Here is a 13018-nt window from a genome sequence, read left to right as displayed (position 1 = left end):
CGATAAGAGATTAATCTTATAAATCCACTGTAGTGTGTACAGAATTACTGAGTAGCGTGGAAATGAATAACGCAGACAAAATGTACAAACTTAAGTTATTTGTATTTACATTAATAAAAACAATTAAGTGCAATTTAGAAAACTTTTGCGCATTACAAATATAGTCATTACATGCATATAATATTATAGTACTAAAAGCAAAATTCAGTTATCTTCGATAAGAAAATATTCTCAAATCAATAACAGGTCCCCAAAATTTTTAACACATTTGGATCTTTTCTTCGTGTAGAAATAGTCATGGAGATATCCTAATTGTAATTAAAGGAATATAATAACGCAAGTGTTCTTTATGAAGAAAATGCTTTTGACACAAAATACGAGCCCCTACTCAATCTTCCACTGTCTATTGTTGTAACTGTAGGTGGTGAGAGGCATCGTTGAGCTTGCTGAAGAGATGGTCTCAAGAATGTGGTCGCCTCGGGGTGAAGGAGAGAGGTGTGTGTCAGAGGATCGAACTCCAGGATGGCCTAGTCTCCCATCATTCCTCACAGTTCCACGGGAAGAGTGACGTCCTTGTGCTTGGTGAGGAGGTGGATCTTCAAGCTTTTCTTCTGTTTAGCGCTGTAAGGACACAGGAAGCACCTGAAGGGGCGGCGGTCTCCGCACTCGTACCTCTGGTGCCGGTTCAGGATAAACTTGTGCTTGTACACTTTATTGCAGGACAGACACTGGTATTTGCAGGCGCCGTTTTCTTCGATCACCATCTGGCCTGGAAATTGAAACGTAGTTATTCTTCAGTCTATCTCGTCATTACTTATAAAAGACCGTTAAGGTTTAACTGTACAACTACTTTACGCTAGCAGACTGAGCATAGTTCAGAGCAGACGTCCGCCATAAGGCAAAACGAAATGCTAAATATGAAATAATCACTAATCTTCACCAAATAGCTTCTTTTTATTAAAACGCGTTCAAACTTTAGTGATCTTTTATTGTCTAATTATAGTGTTTCACCTTGTTACTAAGGCCTTTCTCGAGGGAAATATAGTACAAAAATATGAGCTGAAAATAAAAAAGGGCTACCAAAATTAATTACCAAAATATTTGAAAAGAGATAGCAACGGTTGATTCGGAACTGACGAAAACAACTCGGGAGCTTTATAATAACAAATATCCCTTCCGGCTCAGTCGGAAGAAAGGTAGATTTCACATGTGACCATGTTCTCTCAGGATCAAATTGAAGATTCATTATAAATGTTTATTTGCACAAGACTCATGGGACTATAACTATCATCATTGCCATGTTATTTTGCTCGTAATACTTTCAATATTTTAGAAACTCCATCATCTTGAAAACTTAAATGAGACATATTAAGTTATATAGTTATAAGCATATTATTTTCTTGTAAAAACGAGGACTTTATTTATTTATAAATAAATCAAAAATATGTTTAAAGATATTCACTTACACAGGTTGAATTGGATACCTGTATAACTTTAAACAGCCACTAACTTAAACTAATACCAAGACTAGTACAAGTTAGTAAATTAAATAAGAAGTATTCACTTCAGGCCTCTGCGGTACAAATGGTTTAGAGGTTCCTTATACACTTAAAATATCCTATTACAGCGATCGGTAAAAATTAATGAAATTGACAACAATCGGTTTAGAGAAAATAAAATACACTAATGCGATGTATACATATATACAGGAAAGTGTTACTCACTATCTTAATAATAATTAGCATGTAGTATAAATAGATTACAAAGAGAATATATAAAATGTTTAGATACAAATACAATGAATATCACGTCACATAAAAATCTAAATGTCCATCTTTGGAGAGAAATTACACATTATATAACACTTTCTTACATCTAACAAAATAAAAACATCTGAAATATTATACACTACATATTTAACTGACGCTCCGTCAAAGCTGTGTCAGTAAACGATTTTATTTGAACATTTTCTGGGATTATTGGGTAGTTTGTTAAAGATTCCAGGTAAAATAAAAAGCTGTATGTCCTCGTAAAGAAAGCATTTTTGCTCTAGGTATTGAATATTGACTTAATCTTCTAAGCCTTTGTCTGTATGGATTAATAATCAGAAACAGGTTTCCACTTTGTTTAAAGAAGGGATTAAGAATCTTAACAACAAAGAAATATTTTATAGGAAAGAATGTTAATTTGTCAAACAATGGACGAGAGTGCTAAAAGTTTCTCCAGTTCTCTATTGGTCTGATAAAGTGTTTTTGTTGTAGGCTACATATTGGATATAAACAAGTGGTAAAAACACTACTTAATTCAATAACTCCTTATATTAATATGCAGTTTTTTTTTCTTAAAAATGTCTATAGTAACGTTTCAAAATATCAATTTCAAGACGTTTTTGACCCGTTGGTACAAATGGGGCCTCATTTTTATTTTCATACATAAATAATTAATCCATGACTTAAGTTTTTAAACTTGATGTAATTTTAGCACATTCCAATCTTGGTTCGCAAATTCAAAATTTGAAATACTTCAAGAGACGATGCATTCGCCCGCAAGTACACATTGTTTATTGACATTCTTTTGTATATTATCATAGAGATAAGAAAAAGGGCCATAGAAATACATGTTAAAATTCAATGGTTAGGCATTGACAGTCCATTGATAAAATTCTTCAGTTAACTGTCTGAGATAGCGAGGTTCATTGTCAGGCTGGCGAGGGATTGTCAGGCACGGCCACTTCCGGGTGTTTTGATCTTACATGGTACGCCAGTGTAGTCTTCTGCGTGGCCTTGTAGGGACAGAGTGGACAGAAGAACTTGCGCTGGTCCCCACACTCGTACTTCATGTGTCTGTTGAGGTTGTACCGGTAACTATATCTCTTCTTGCATGTTGGACATTGGAAGAACACCCTCTTTACACCCGCTTCTGAAAAAAAAAACAGTGAAAAATAGTGAGACAGTATTAAAAAATTCAATCTGAAAATAGCAAATTTCTACCATAAACAGAGAGAGGTAAGACCTTAGTTGTAATTTATTTCATGGGGTTTATGTATGTTGGTAAAACGATCCACATACAATATGTAGTTTGTGAATGCTTAATTATAACAAGCCCTTGTGTTTTATAACGCTCTGGTAATCTGAAAGTAAATAAGGTTTGATGATTTGACTTAATCCGTTTTCTCAGTTGTGGCAACCTGTAAACGCTGCTGCTACTAAATAATACCCAGCTCCAACGTTATACTAATACGTGCGTGGTTTCTAAATGCAATATGAGTTCGATAGTCCTCGAAATGGTTTTCGGACAGTGATAATTGCATACCACTAAAAGGCGTGGGCATGAAACAGAGACTCTTTGAACACCTTTATACACTACATTTATACAGGAATAGTTTCAGATCTGTGTATATTTTTTAGATGTTTGGTCAAATTGTTCTTTTCGGCAAATCTCCGCTCGCATATGATGCAGGCGAACTGACGCTCTTTGCCGCAGACGTATCTTTGGTGCTGTCGGAGATTCTTGAGATAATTGTAAGTCCTGAAGCACATCATACACTGAAATCTCCTACCCTCCTGGCCCTCCAGGATGTTGTACAGGAATTCTGGAACATTCCGAGATTACAGATTAGGATATTCTTACATTTTACGACATCACACAATCGGGAAATTTTAGTTTTGGTAAATACGGTTATTGTTTATCATTTGCAACACAGGGTTACCGCAAAAGTATTAACAAGATGATCTGTTCTAATCAACTAATTAATAAACAAAAAGGTACGAGTATTCGAATCTGAAGAATAATAATTTACAGGAGTAGTCCAATTGATAAAGTTTATTATGGATTTTAATTGAAACTGTCTAGTTACAGTGTACATGGCGAATAATTTGCATTCACTGTGTATTGCCCACAGTAAAGGTGTTTCTTGAACATACAAAAACGAGTAATAAAATTACATATTCAAGAAGAGCCTGTTTTTATACATTCTCTCGACTGACTGTGAACTTAAACGTTTTTCGCTAGAACATTATTTGTGGTGCGTTTAAAAAAAACTATATATTTTATTGAATTCGTAGTTCTGTGTTTATTCAGTATTTCTTAATTAAACTAACTTCTAAAATAGGGATGTTCTTTTTATATCAAAGCCCCATGTATAAGCATTTTTATACTCTTAAATCCAGGTTCACGAAATAGTTATTTGTGCAAATTGCCCGTGCTTTATTAAATTTACCTTCCTCAAACTTTAGATACAAGTTTAGTAGACGCCACACGAACATTGGAATCCTGTAGATTTTTGTGTTTAATTTAAGTGCTTCATATCAACATTATCGAAAATATCAAGAAAATTTAATTTAAAAATAACAAAGTCTATTAAGGTGGAACTAATGATTTAACCAAGTTCTGTATGACTGTTACAGTGCCAATGTATTTATAAATCATGATTTGCAAAAGAAACACTTCTATGAAGTGAACAGTTTTGTTAGGAGGACTTTAAATAGTTTTAATTAAAAGGAAATATAGTTATAAAAACGAATTTATCAATAGTGTGACTTTTATTTCACAGGATCTTTACACCTACAGTGAACACTCGATGTACCGTGGTGTCTTCACACACTCAAAGCGTTGATGCTCTATCAAGTTGCCCTTGTGAAGATAGATCCTCGTGCAAGCTAAACACTGGAACTGGTCACCCGAATTGTCAGGGATCATCTTGAACAAGGCTCCTGAAACTGACCAAATATCGTGACTCCTTTCTGTCAATGCAGTCTTTTCATCTAACGTTGCAGCGCAGTCAGCGCGCTGGAGATGTTGACAAAATGCCTTGTCTCTAAAATATACAATAAACACTATAATTGTAAATATAAACTGTATAAAGAAGAAAAACAATCTGATAGATTGTACACAGTGTTACTAAACTTCATGCACAAAATTTAAGAACAGTTCTTTGATGCAATAGCATAAGCATCGTATACTTTATAGAACTATTTTTATTATTGATTTAAAGCATTTAAAACTGTTAAAGCACTATTTTGGCTATGCAATTTTGTATTTAGCTGTCTTTTAACATATAAATTGTCAGTTAAAAGAATATGGAAGGTTTACTAACACATAATTCATGAAAGACTGAAAATTTAACAAAATAAGTTTATTACAGGAACTGAAATTTTAGTAAGAAAGTAGAACAGTCTATTACATATTTGACTCTTTCAAGAGTAACAAACCAAACATAAAATATTAAAAATACTAAGTAAATTATTTTTCACAATAAACATCGTGATAAACTATGAATATTCAAGTAAATCATAAGTGTCCGCTTGTAACAATCAGTTAAATACCCCGATATAGTTTCATATGGTCGCAATCACAATGATTGAGTGTATTGGACATTCAGTCAGTTAATATCTTACCCAATTAAATTAATGTACTATTCGATAAAAACACTGGGTGTGTCTCTTGAAGTTGCTCTTTTGTAAACGGTTGTAGTGTTTCGTATTTCCCTTAGGTCTAGAGGCTCCCTTCAGAGCCAGCATGCTTAAGCAGGGTGTGTCTCTTGAAGTTGCCCTTTTGTAAACGGTTGTAATGTTTCGTATTTCCCTTAGGTCTAGAGGCTCCCTTCAGAGCTAGCATGCTTAAGCAGGGTGTGTCTCTTGAAGTTGCCCTTTTGTAAACGGTTGTAATGTTTCGTATTTCCCTTGGGTCTAGAGGCTCCCTTCAGAGCCAGCATGCTTAAGCAGGGTATGTCTCTTGAAGTTGCCCTTTTGTAAACGGTTGTAATGTTTCGTATTTCCCTTAGGTCTAGAGGCTCCCTTCAGAGCTAGCATGCTTAAGCAGGGTGTGTCTCTTGAAGTTGCCCTTTTGTAAACGGTTGTAATGTTTCGTATTTCCCTTAGGTCTAGAGGCTCCCTTCAGAGCCAGCATGCTTAAGCAGGATATGTCTCTTGAAGCTGCCCTTCTGTAAACGGTTGTAATGTTTCGTATTTCCCTTGGGTCTAGAGGCTCCCTTCAGAGCCAGCATGCTTAAGCAGGATATGTCTCTTGAAGCTGCCCTTCTGTAAACGGTTGTAATGTTTCGTATTTCCCTTGGGTCTAGAGGCTCCCTTCAGAGCCAGCATGCTTAAGCAGGATATGTCTCTTGAAGTTGCCCTTTTTGTAATGTGCGGTAGCTACAGAACATACAGGCGTACTGGGGAACCTTCCCACAGTAGTGGCGCAAGTGCTGGATCAAGTTGTCCTTGTACCTGTACACCCTTTGGCATTTGTCACACTGAAACTTGTGTTCGCCCTCAGTACGTATCACATTGTATGTAAACCCTGCAAACAGACAATCTTCGTTAACCAGCAATACAAAAACCTTTCCAAAGAGGTAGCAGGAGCTTTAAGCAGAGACGTACGGAGGGTATAGAACTCCAAAAACTGATAGTAACAAAATTACAATAGGGATTCAATGCCGGTGTGGAACTTTTAAGTATAATATTAATAAATTACGTGGCCTTCATAATCATTTCATAAGAATAATTCTTAGCAATCAAAATATAGAAAGTTCCTTTCCATTATAGCACCAATTAAACATATTACTAATACAGCACCTGTTTATCTATAAAGTTTTGCGCTTGTTTTATATTAAAGATGGTAACATGAGATCGAACCAACTATTGTTCAGTATAAGAAGTTATGGAAATACTGTTTTTCGAGTTCATAAATTAAGAAATAAATTTTCAGACAGTCTTTTGTTTATGTAGGTCCAAAATATTAATAGTTTAACATGTAATATTAAGTATGTCCTAATATAACAACCTTTTCTTTGAAATTTAAATGTTGGATGTTCGGCTGTAGTGTTTTAAGTTTAAATCTAATCAATATAGCCAAATGTAAAAATAATGTTTGAGATGAGCGATTATTATTTTGTTCTCAATGAATGAATCATTATTCATTGTTTAAAATACATCCTAGTCTCCACTCATTCCCAATATCAATCTTCCAAGTAGTTGTTTAACAGCACCATGTCGTTGATATACATTCCCAGAGAAAAAAGAACATTAAATCATATCCATTTATACTTGACATCATGACCTGCACCTTCGATTGGCGAATATTTAACTTCAGATGACTTACTTAATCAAAGTTCTGAAGGTGCCAATCTTAAAATGTTAAATTGACTAAATGTGATATCGCGTGCATTCACTATGTCCCAGAAATCGTGATGACTTTATAATCCTTAACTTGAACATCATGATTGTCGTACGGCAATACACTACAGGTTTGTTAGACTATTATATGCAGAATACAATCTTCCAATGACTTCTATCAGTACCTGCATTACAAATTTATAAATAGAAGATTAACAGGTTGACTACTCTTGTCAAATAGTCTGGTCATATGAACATGTTCTAGGATAATGTCTTGTAATGAATATTTTAGATTTTATGTTTAATACATAAAAAATTGCAGAATTTATATCAAGCGTGTAAATGAGTGTCTGTAAGAGTTTGGAAGGACAAAATAAAACGTGTTTTTATTATACTAATTTTTATTATTTATTACACTATAAAAATATTTGGTTATTTTACTTTTAAAGTAAGTAGAACTATAATGTAACACATAAAATTAACAATAAATATACAATACTCAATAATTTCATAATGGAACATAACAAATAAACACATACAACATAAACCAAAATATGTGAAAAATTAAACCAATTACAACAATGAAACTGTGTGATAAACCCTAAGCGATAGCACATATTACAACAATATCCCACTAAAATTATACTTTCATTAAACCTATACTTTATACTGCAATAAGAACAGAACGTGAATTGTTTACAACTAAGCTGGTCAGGATGTCCTCGGTGCTTGAGCAGGACGTGACGGGCAGGGGAACTGTGAGGCTTTACCGCAGTACCGGTTCACGTGATTACTCTTGTGCTTGTACTCGCGGCCACACCGGGAACACCGGTACTTGCAGAAAGGGCAGGGAACTGTGAGGCTTTACCGCAGTACCGGTTCACGTGATTACTCTTGTGCTTGTACTCGCGGCCATACCGGGAACACCGGTACTTGCAGAACGGGCAGGGGAACTGTGAGGCTTTACCGCAGTACCGGTTCACGTGATTACTCTTGTGCTTGTACTCGCGGCCACACCGGGAACACCGGTACTTGCAGAACGGGCAGGGGAACTGTGAGGCTTTACCGCAGTACCGGTTCACGTGATTACTCTTGTACTTGTACTCGCGGCCACACCGGGAAACACCGGTACTTGCAGAACGGGCAGGGGAACTGTGAGGCTTTACCGCAGTACCGGTTCACGTGCTGCAGGAGATTACTCTTGTTGCTTGTACTCGCGGTCACACCGGGAACACCGGTACTTGCAGAACGGGCAGGGGAACTGTGAGGCTTTACCGCAGTACTGGTTCACATGCTGCAGGAGATTAGTCTTGTGCTTGTACTCGCGGCCACACCGGGAACACCGGTACTTGCAGAACGGGCAGGGGAACTGTGAGGCTTTACCGCAGTACCGGTTCACGTGATTACTCTTGTGCTTGTACTCGCGGCCACACCGGGAACACCGGTACTTGCAGAACGGGCAGGGGAACTGTGAGGCTTTACCGCAGTACCGGTTCACGTGCTGCAGGAGATTACTCTTGTGCTTGTACTCGCGGCCACACCGGGAACACCGGTACTTGCAGAACGGGCAGGGGAACTGTGAGGCTTTACCGCAGTACCGGTTCACGTGCTGCAGGAGATTACTCTTGTGCTTGTACTCGCGGCCACACCGGGAACACCGGTACTTGCAGAACGGGCAGGGGAACTGTGAGGCTTTACCGCAGTACCGGTTCACGTGATTACTCTTGTGCTTGTACTCGCGGCCACACCGGGAACACCGGTACTTGCAGAACGGGCAGGGGAACTGTGAGGCTTTACCGCAGTACCGGTTCACGTGATTACTCTTGTGCTTGTACTCGCGGCCACACCGGGAACACCGGTACTTGCAGAACGGGCAGGGGAACTGTGAGGCTTTACCGCAGTACCGGTTCACGTGCTGCAGGAGATTACTCTTGTGCTTGTACTCGCGGCCACACCGGGAACACCGGTACTTGCAGAACGGGCAGGGGAACTGTGAGGCTTTACCGCAGTACCGGTTCACGTGCTGCAGGAGATTACTCTTGTGCTTGTACTCGCGGCCACACCGGGAACACCGGTACTTGCAGAACGGGCAGGGGAACTGTGAGGCTTTACCGCAGTACCGGTTCACGTGCTGCAGGAGATTACTCTTGTGCTTGTACTCGCGGCCACACCGGGAACACCGGTACTTGCAGAACGGGCAGGGGAACTGTGAGGCTTTACCGCAGTACCGGTTCACGTGCTGCAGGAGATTACTCTTGTGCTTGTACTCGCGGCCACACCGGGAACACCGGTACTTGCAGAACGGGCAGGGGAACTGTGAGGCTTTACCGCAGTACCGGTTCACGTGCTGCAGGAGATTACTCTTGTGCTTGTACTCGCGGCCAAACCGGGAACACCGGTACTTGCAGAACGGGCAGGGGAACTGTGGTACTTTACCGCAGTACTGGTTCACATGCTGCAGGAGATTAGTCTTGTGCTTGTACTCGCGGCCAAACCGGGAACACCGGTACTTGCAGAACGGGCAGGGGAACTGTGGTACTTTACCGCAGTACTGGTTCACATGCTGCAGGAGATTACTCTTGTGCTTGTAATCGCGGCCACACCGGGAACACCGGTACTTGCAGAACGGGCAGGGGGACTGTGGAGCTTTACCGCAGTACCGGTTCACGTGCTGCAGGAGATTACTCTTGTGCTTGTACTCGCGGCCACACCGGGAACACCGGTACTTGCAGAACGGGCAGGGGAACTGTGGAGCTTTACCGCAGTACCGGTTCACGTGCTGCAGGAGATTACTCTTGTGCTTGTACTCGCGGCCACACCGGGAACACCGGTACTTGCAGAACGGGCAGGGGAACTGTGGAGCTTTACCGCAGTACCGGTTCACGTGCTGCAGGAGATTACTCTTGTGCTTGTACTCGCGGCCACACCGGGAACACCGGTACTTGCAGAACGGGCAGGGGAACTGTGGAGCTTTACCGCAGTACCGGTTCACGTGCTGCAGGAGATTACTCTTGTGCTTGTACTCGCGGCCACACCGGGAACACCGGTACTTCCTGTCCTCTGGGGAACAAACATCGGCAAACACGTCAGCATACTTCTAAACCTTTTCGAAATATTTTTAGTTTGTAAACGAAATATTGATGAAAGGATTGATGGAGGAAAACTCCATCAAGGATGAACAAAATTGGTCAAAGGAGCACAAAAAAAAACATTCTGATAGAAGAGAATCAAAACATTCAACAATTCCGTAAGAAAACAGGAGGAAATAAATCAAGAAACTGTACAAGGAGAATAAGAAACTATATGAGCCTGGACATCCTCTGCGTAGTCACAAATAAATAATACTGGGTATGGTTTGATGATAAGTATGGGCTGAGTAGACTACTGAATGCTTTACTGTAGATTCAAATATTGCAATGTACCAGTGGGCGCCTAGTTATTGTCAAAAGTCCCCATGGAAAGATAATAACAATTCGATTAAAACATACTAATATAAGTTAGGTTAATATTACCGTGTGTGTTACAGTTACACTCAATACCTAAAATTATAGTATAAATTCATCAAGTCATCGTCCAGGTCAACCAATCACTGTCACCCTAGTAGAGCTAGTTTTATTGCCAAGAGAACGGGATTAACTGAATCAGATAATCAAAGAAGGAGTTTCTTCAGCAGCAAAGAGTCGTTGTTCCCAGGGTGCTTGAAGGCCATGTGGCGCTTGAGAGAGCCCTTCTGCGTGGCACGGTAGTCACAGAGAGGACACGGAAACTGGGCACCTTTACCGCAGTAGTGATTCAAGTGCTGGAGCAGATTGTGCTTGTGCTGGTACCGTCGGCCGCACCGAGAGCACTGGTGGTTCCCGGTCCCTGGGCAACATCTGCAGTTAACACTCGACCAAACCAGGAGAAATTTCACCCCAATATTACCGCAGTAGTCATTCAAGTGCTGGAGCAGATTGTGCTTGTGCTGGTACCGTCGGCCGCACCGAGAGCACTGGTGGTTCTCGGTCCCTGGGCAACATCTAGAGTTAATACTTGACCAAGCATTAAAGCATTCACTCCAATATTATCAGATTTTCAAATATTTCTTCTTTACAAAGATACGATGGCACAATAGATTTTGAATTGCTTATCAACATGTTCATAAGTAACTTAAAGCATAAATTTATATTTATAATAAAACCTTAATTTGTTTAAAAGTTAATTTGTTTCCTTGAAGGCAAGTTTGAATTTTAGTCAAGTCCTCGTTTGTTTATTGTTACAATAATTCATTACCTTTAACAATTAAGGCTGTAGCTGTAATATGAATCTGTAATCCTAATGTAGATTAAAATAAATTATAACCTAAATAACTACCTTGTGGAACTCCAAAGATAATTTTCTAATTGTTGATATTTTGTTACCATTTTTTTGCATTACAGAAACCGTTACCAAGATAACCGATGATGATGTCAAAAGGTTTACCTCTAATTCCTAATTTTCCTATTTAAAAAGTAACATTTTAAAATCTACTGTTGTAGATGTAAGGCTTTCTTAAAGTCTAGAAAAGTAATAACTCGTAGTTTATTTTGATAAATGCTATTTACGACTAAATGTATTGCTTATTGAAAACTCGTATACAATATTTCTCAAAGATTTTGCTAATTATTTGTACCAAAATGATTTATCATTTTTAAACTGTTTAATTTTGTATTGGAAATAGAATTAAGTTTTTAATGTTCTAATATTTGGAATGTTAGAAGCCAATTAGAACCAATACTTGGAAAAATGTATTCATTGAATTTGTAGTACATGTGTATCCACAAGGTTTATTAATTTTCTTTAGAAAATATTTAAAAAATTCCATTTGGTTTTTCACATTACTATGACACTTGAGTACATTTTTTATAATATTTTTTCTTGGAAACTCACGAAATTGTTTAATTTCTTATCCAGGTAGAGATGAAGTGGAAAATGTTGATTTAAATGTAGACTTGAAGGTCTTGTAGTAAAACTAGCGGAGTGTATATAATTTGAATGTATATTCTTCTCTCTAGTAAGAAATCCTTAAAAGATGAAGAGTTTGTTGAAAATTAATTAAATAAAAAGTGTCATTCACTTACTAATAATAGATAAAAAAAAACTGTTACATAATTGTGAAGAAAGATTTAAAATTTTCATACACTTAAAATGATGTACTAAGTTGTTGTGAGTCTTGATATCAACTGACATTCTAAAAGAATCTAGGATGTTGTGGTTAATTTATCAGTTTCCTCTGATCTTCTGGAGTCCTCTTAAATAACTGTCTTGCTTTAAACTGTTATTTTAAAGCAATACAGTTATTGCTTGTATAGCTGAGTACAGCTCTTAAAACATTCTTTTACATCTTGATGTTTTCTCTAATTTTGAGAAAAAAAATCAAGAACAGATTAAACTTCTGAAAAACTGTTTGAAATGATTAGATCTTTTTGGTTTAGTAGTTAAGAAATATTGATTATTATATTTAAAATTGTCTGTAACACTATTTATTTTATTATAGAAAATCATTTTGTTTGTATTTTTATTGCCCCCAAAAGTAGTCTTGAAGCGCCATATTATAATCTACTTATATATGAAAGATTTTCCTGAAAATTATTGTTATATATAATTTAAGGTAAAAATTAATAAAGGCGGTAGAAGAAATGTATTTATTAGTACATCACACAATGTTCTCCCGACTACCCAGTGACGGACGCAGGGTTGTGTTTAAACAACATGTGCTTCTTAAGTGACACTTTCTGAGTGGCTCTGTACGGGCAGAGTGGACAAGGGAACTGTGGTTCCTTGCCACAGTTGAGACGTTGGTGTTGTAGAAGATTCTTCTTGTGGACATACGTTCGTTTGCAAGAGCTGCACTGATAGACCTCCCCCTGGGCTGTGCGCACCAT

General features: G+C 38.2%; 2 protein-coding genes and 1 long non-coding RNA gene across 3 annotated transcripts; all 3 read right to left on the bottom strand.

The window, feature by feature from the left end:
• Window positions 1-83: 83 nt before the first annotated feature.
• Window positions 84-3339, bottom strand: LOC124356113 (zinc finger X-chromosomal protein-like). Its single transcript, XM_046807268.1, has 2 exons — window positions 2753-3339; window positions 84-764 (listed from the first exon to the last, which is right to left on the bottom strand). Exons 1-2 carry the CDS (start codon window positions 2837-2839, stop codon window positions 546-548), a joined length of 306 nt encoding a protein of 101 aa, XP_046663224.1. The 5' UTR covers window positions 2840-3339; the 3' UTR covers window positions 84-545.
• Window positions 3340-4522: 1183 nt separating this feature from the next.
• On the bottom strand, window positions 4523-7434 carry LOC124356114. Its single transcript, XR_006921807.1, has 2 exons — window positions 5397-7434; window positions 4523-4718 (listed from the first exon to the last, which is right to left on the bottom strand). It is a non-coding gene; the product is annotated as an uncharacterized LOC124356114 (long non-coding RNA).
• Window positions 7435-7897: 463 nt separating this feature from the next.
• LOC124353438 (zinc finger protein 551-like) lies at window positions 7898-13018 on the bottom strand. Its single transcript, XM_046803277.1, has 4 exons — window positions 12813-13018; window positions 10896-11134; window positions 8315-10175; window positions 7898-8246 (listed from the first exon to the last, which is right to left on the bottom strand). Exons 1-4 carry the CDS (start codon window positions 13016-13018, stop codon window positions 7898-7900), a joined length of 2655 nt encoding a protein of 884 aa, XP_046659233.1.

The sequence above is a fragment of the Homalodisca vitripennis genome, chromosome 2, assembly GCF_021130785.1.
Source record: "Homalodisca vitripennis isolate AUS2020 chromosome 2, UT_GWSS_2.1, whole genome shotgun sequence".
NCBI lineage: Eukaryota > Metazoa > Arthropoda > Insecta > Hemiptera > Cicadellidae > Homalodisca > Homalodisca vitripennis.
Note: the sequence above shows the minus strand (reverse complement) of the source record. Positions and strands in the feature narration are given on the sequence as shown.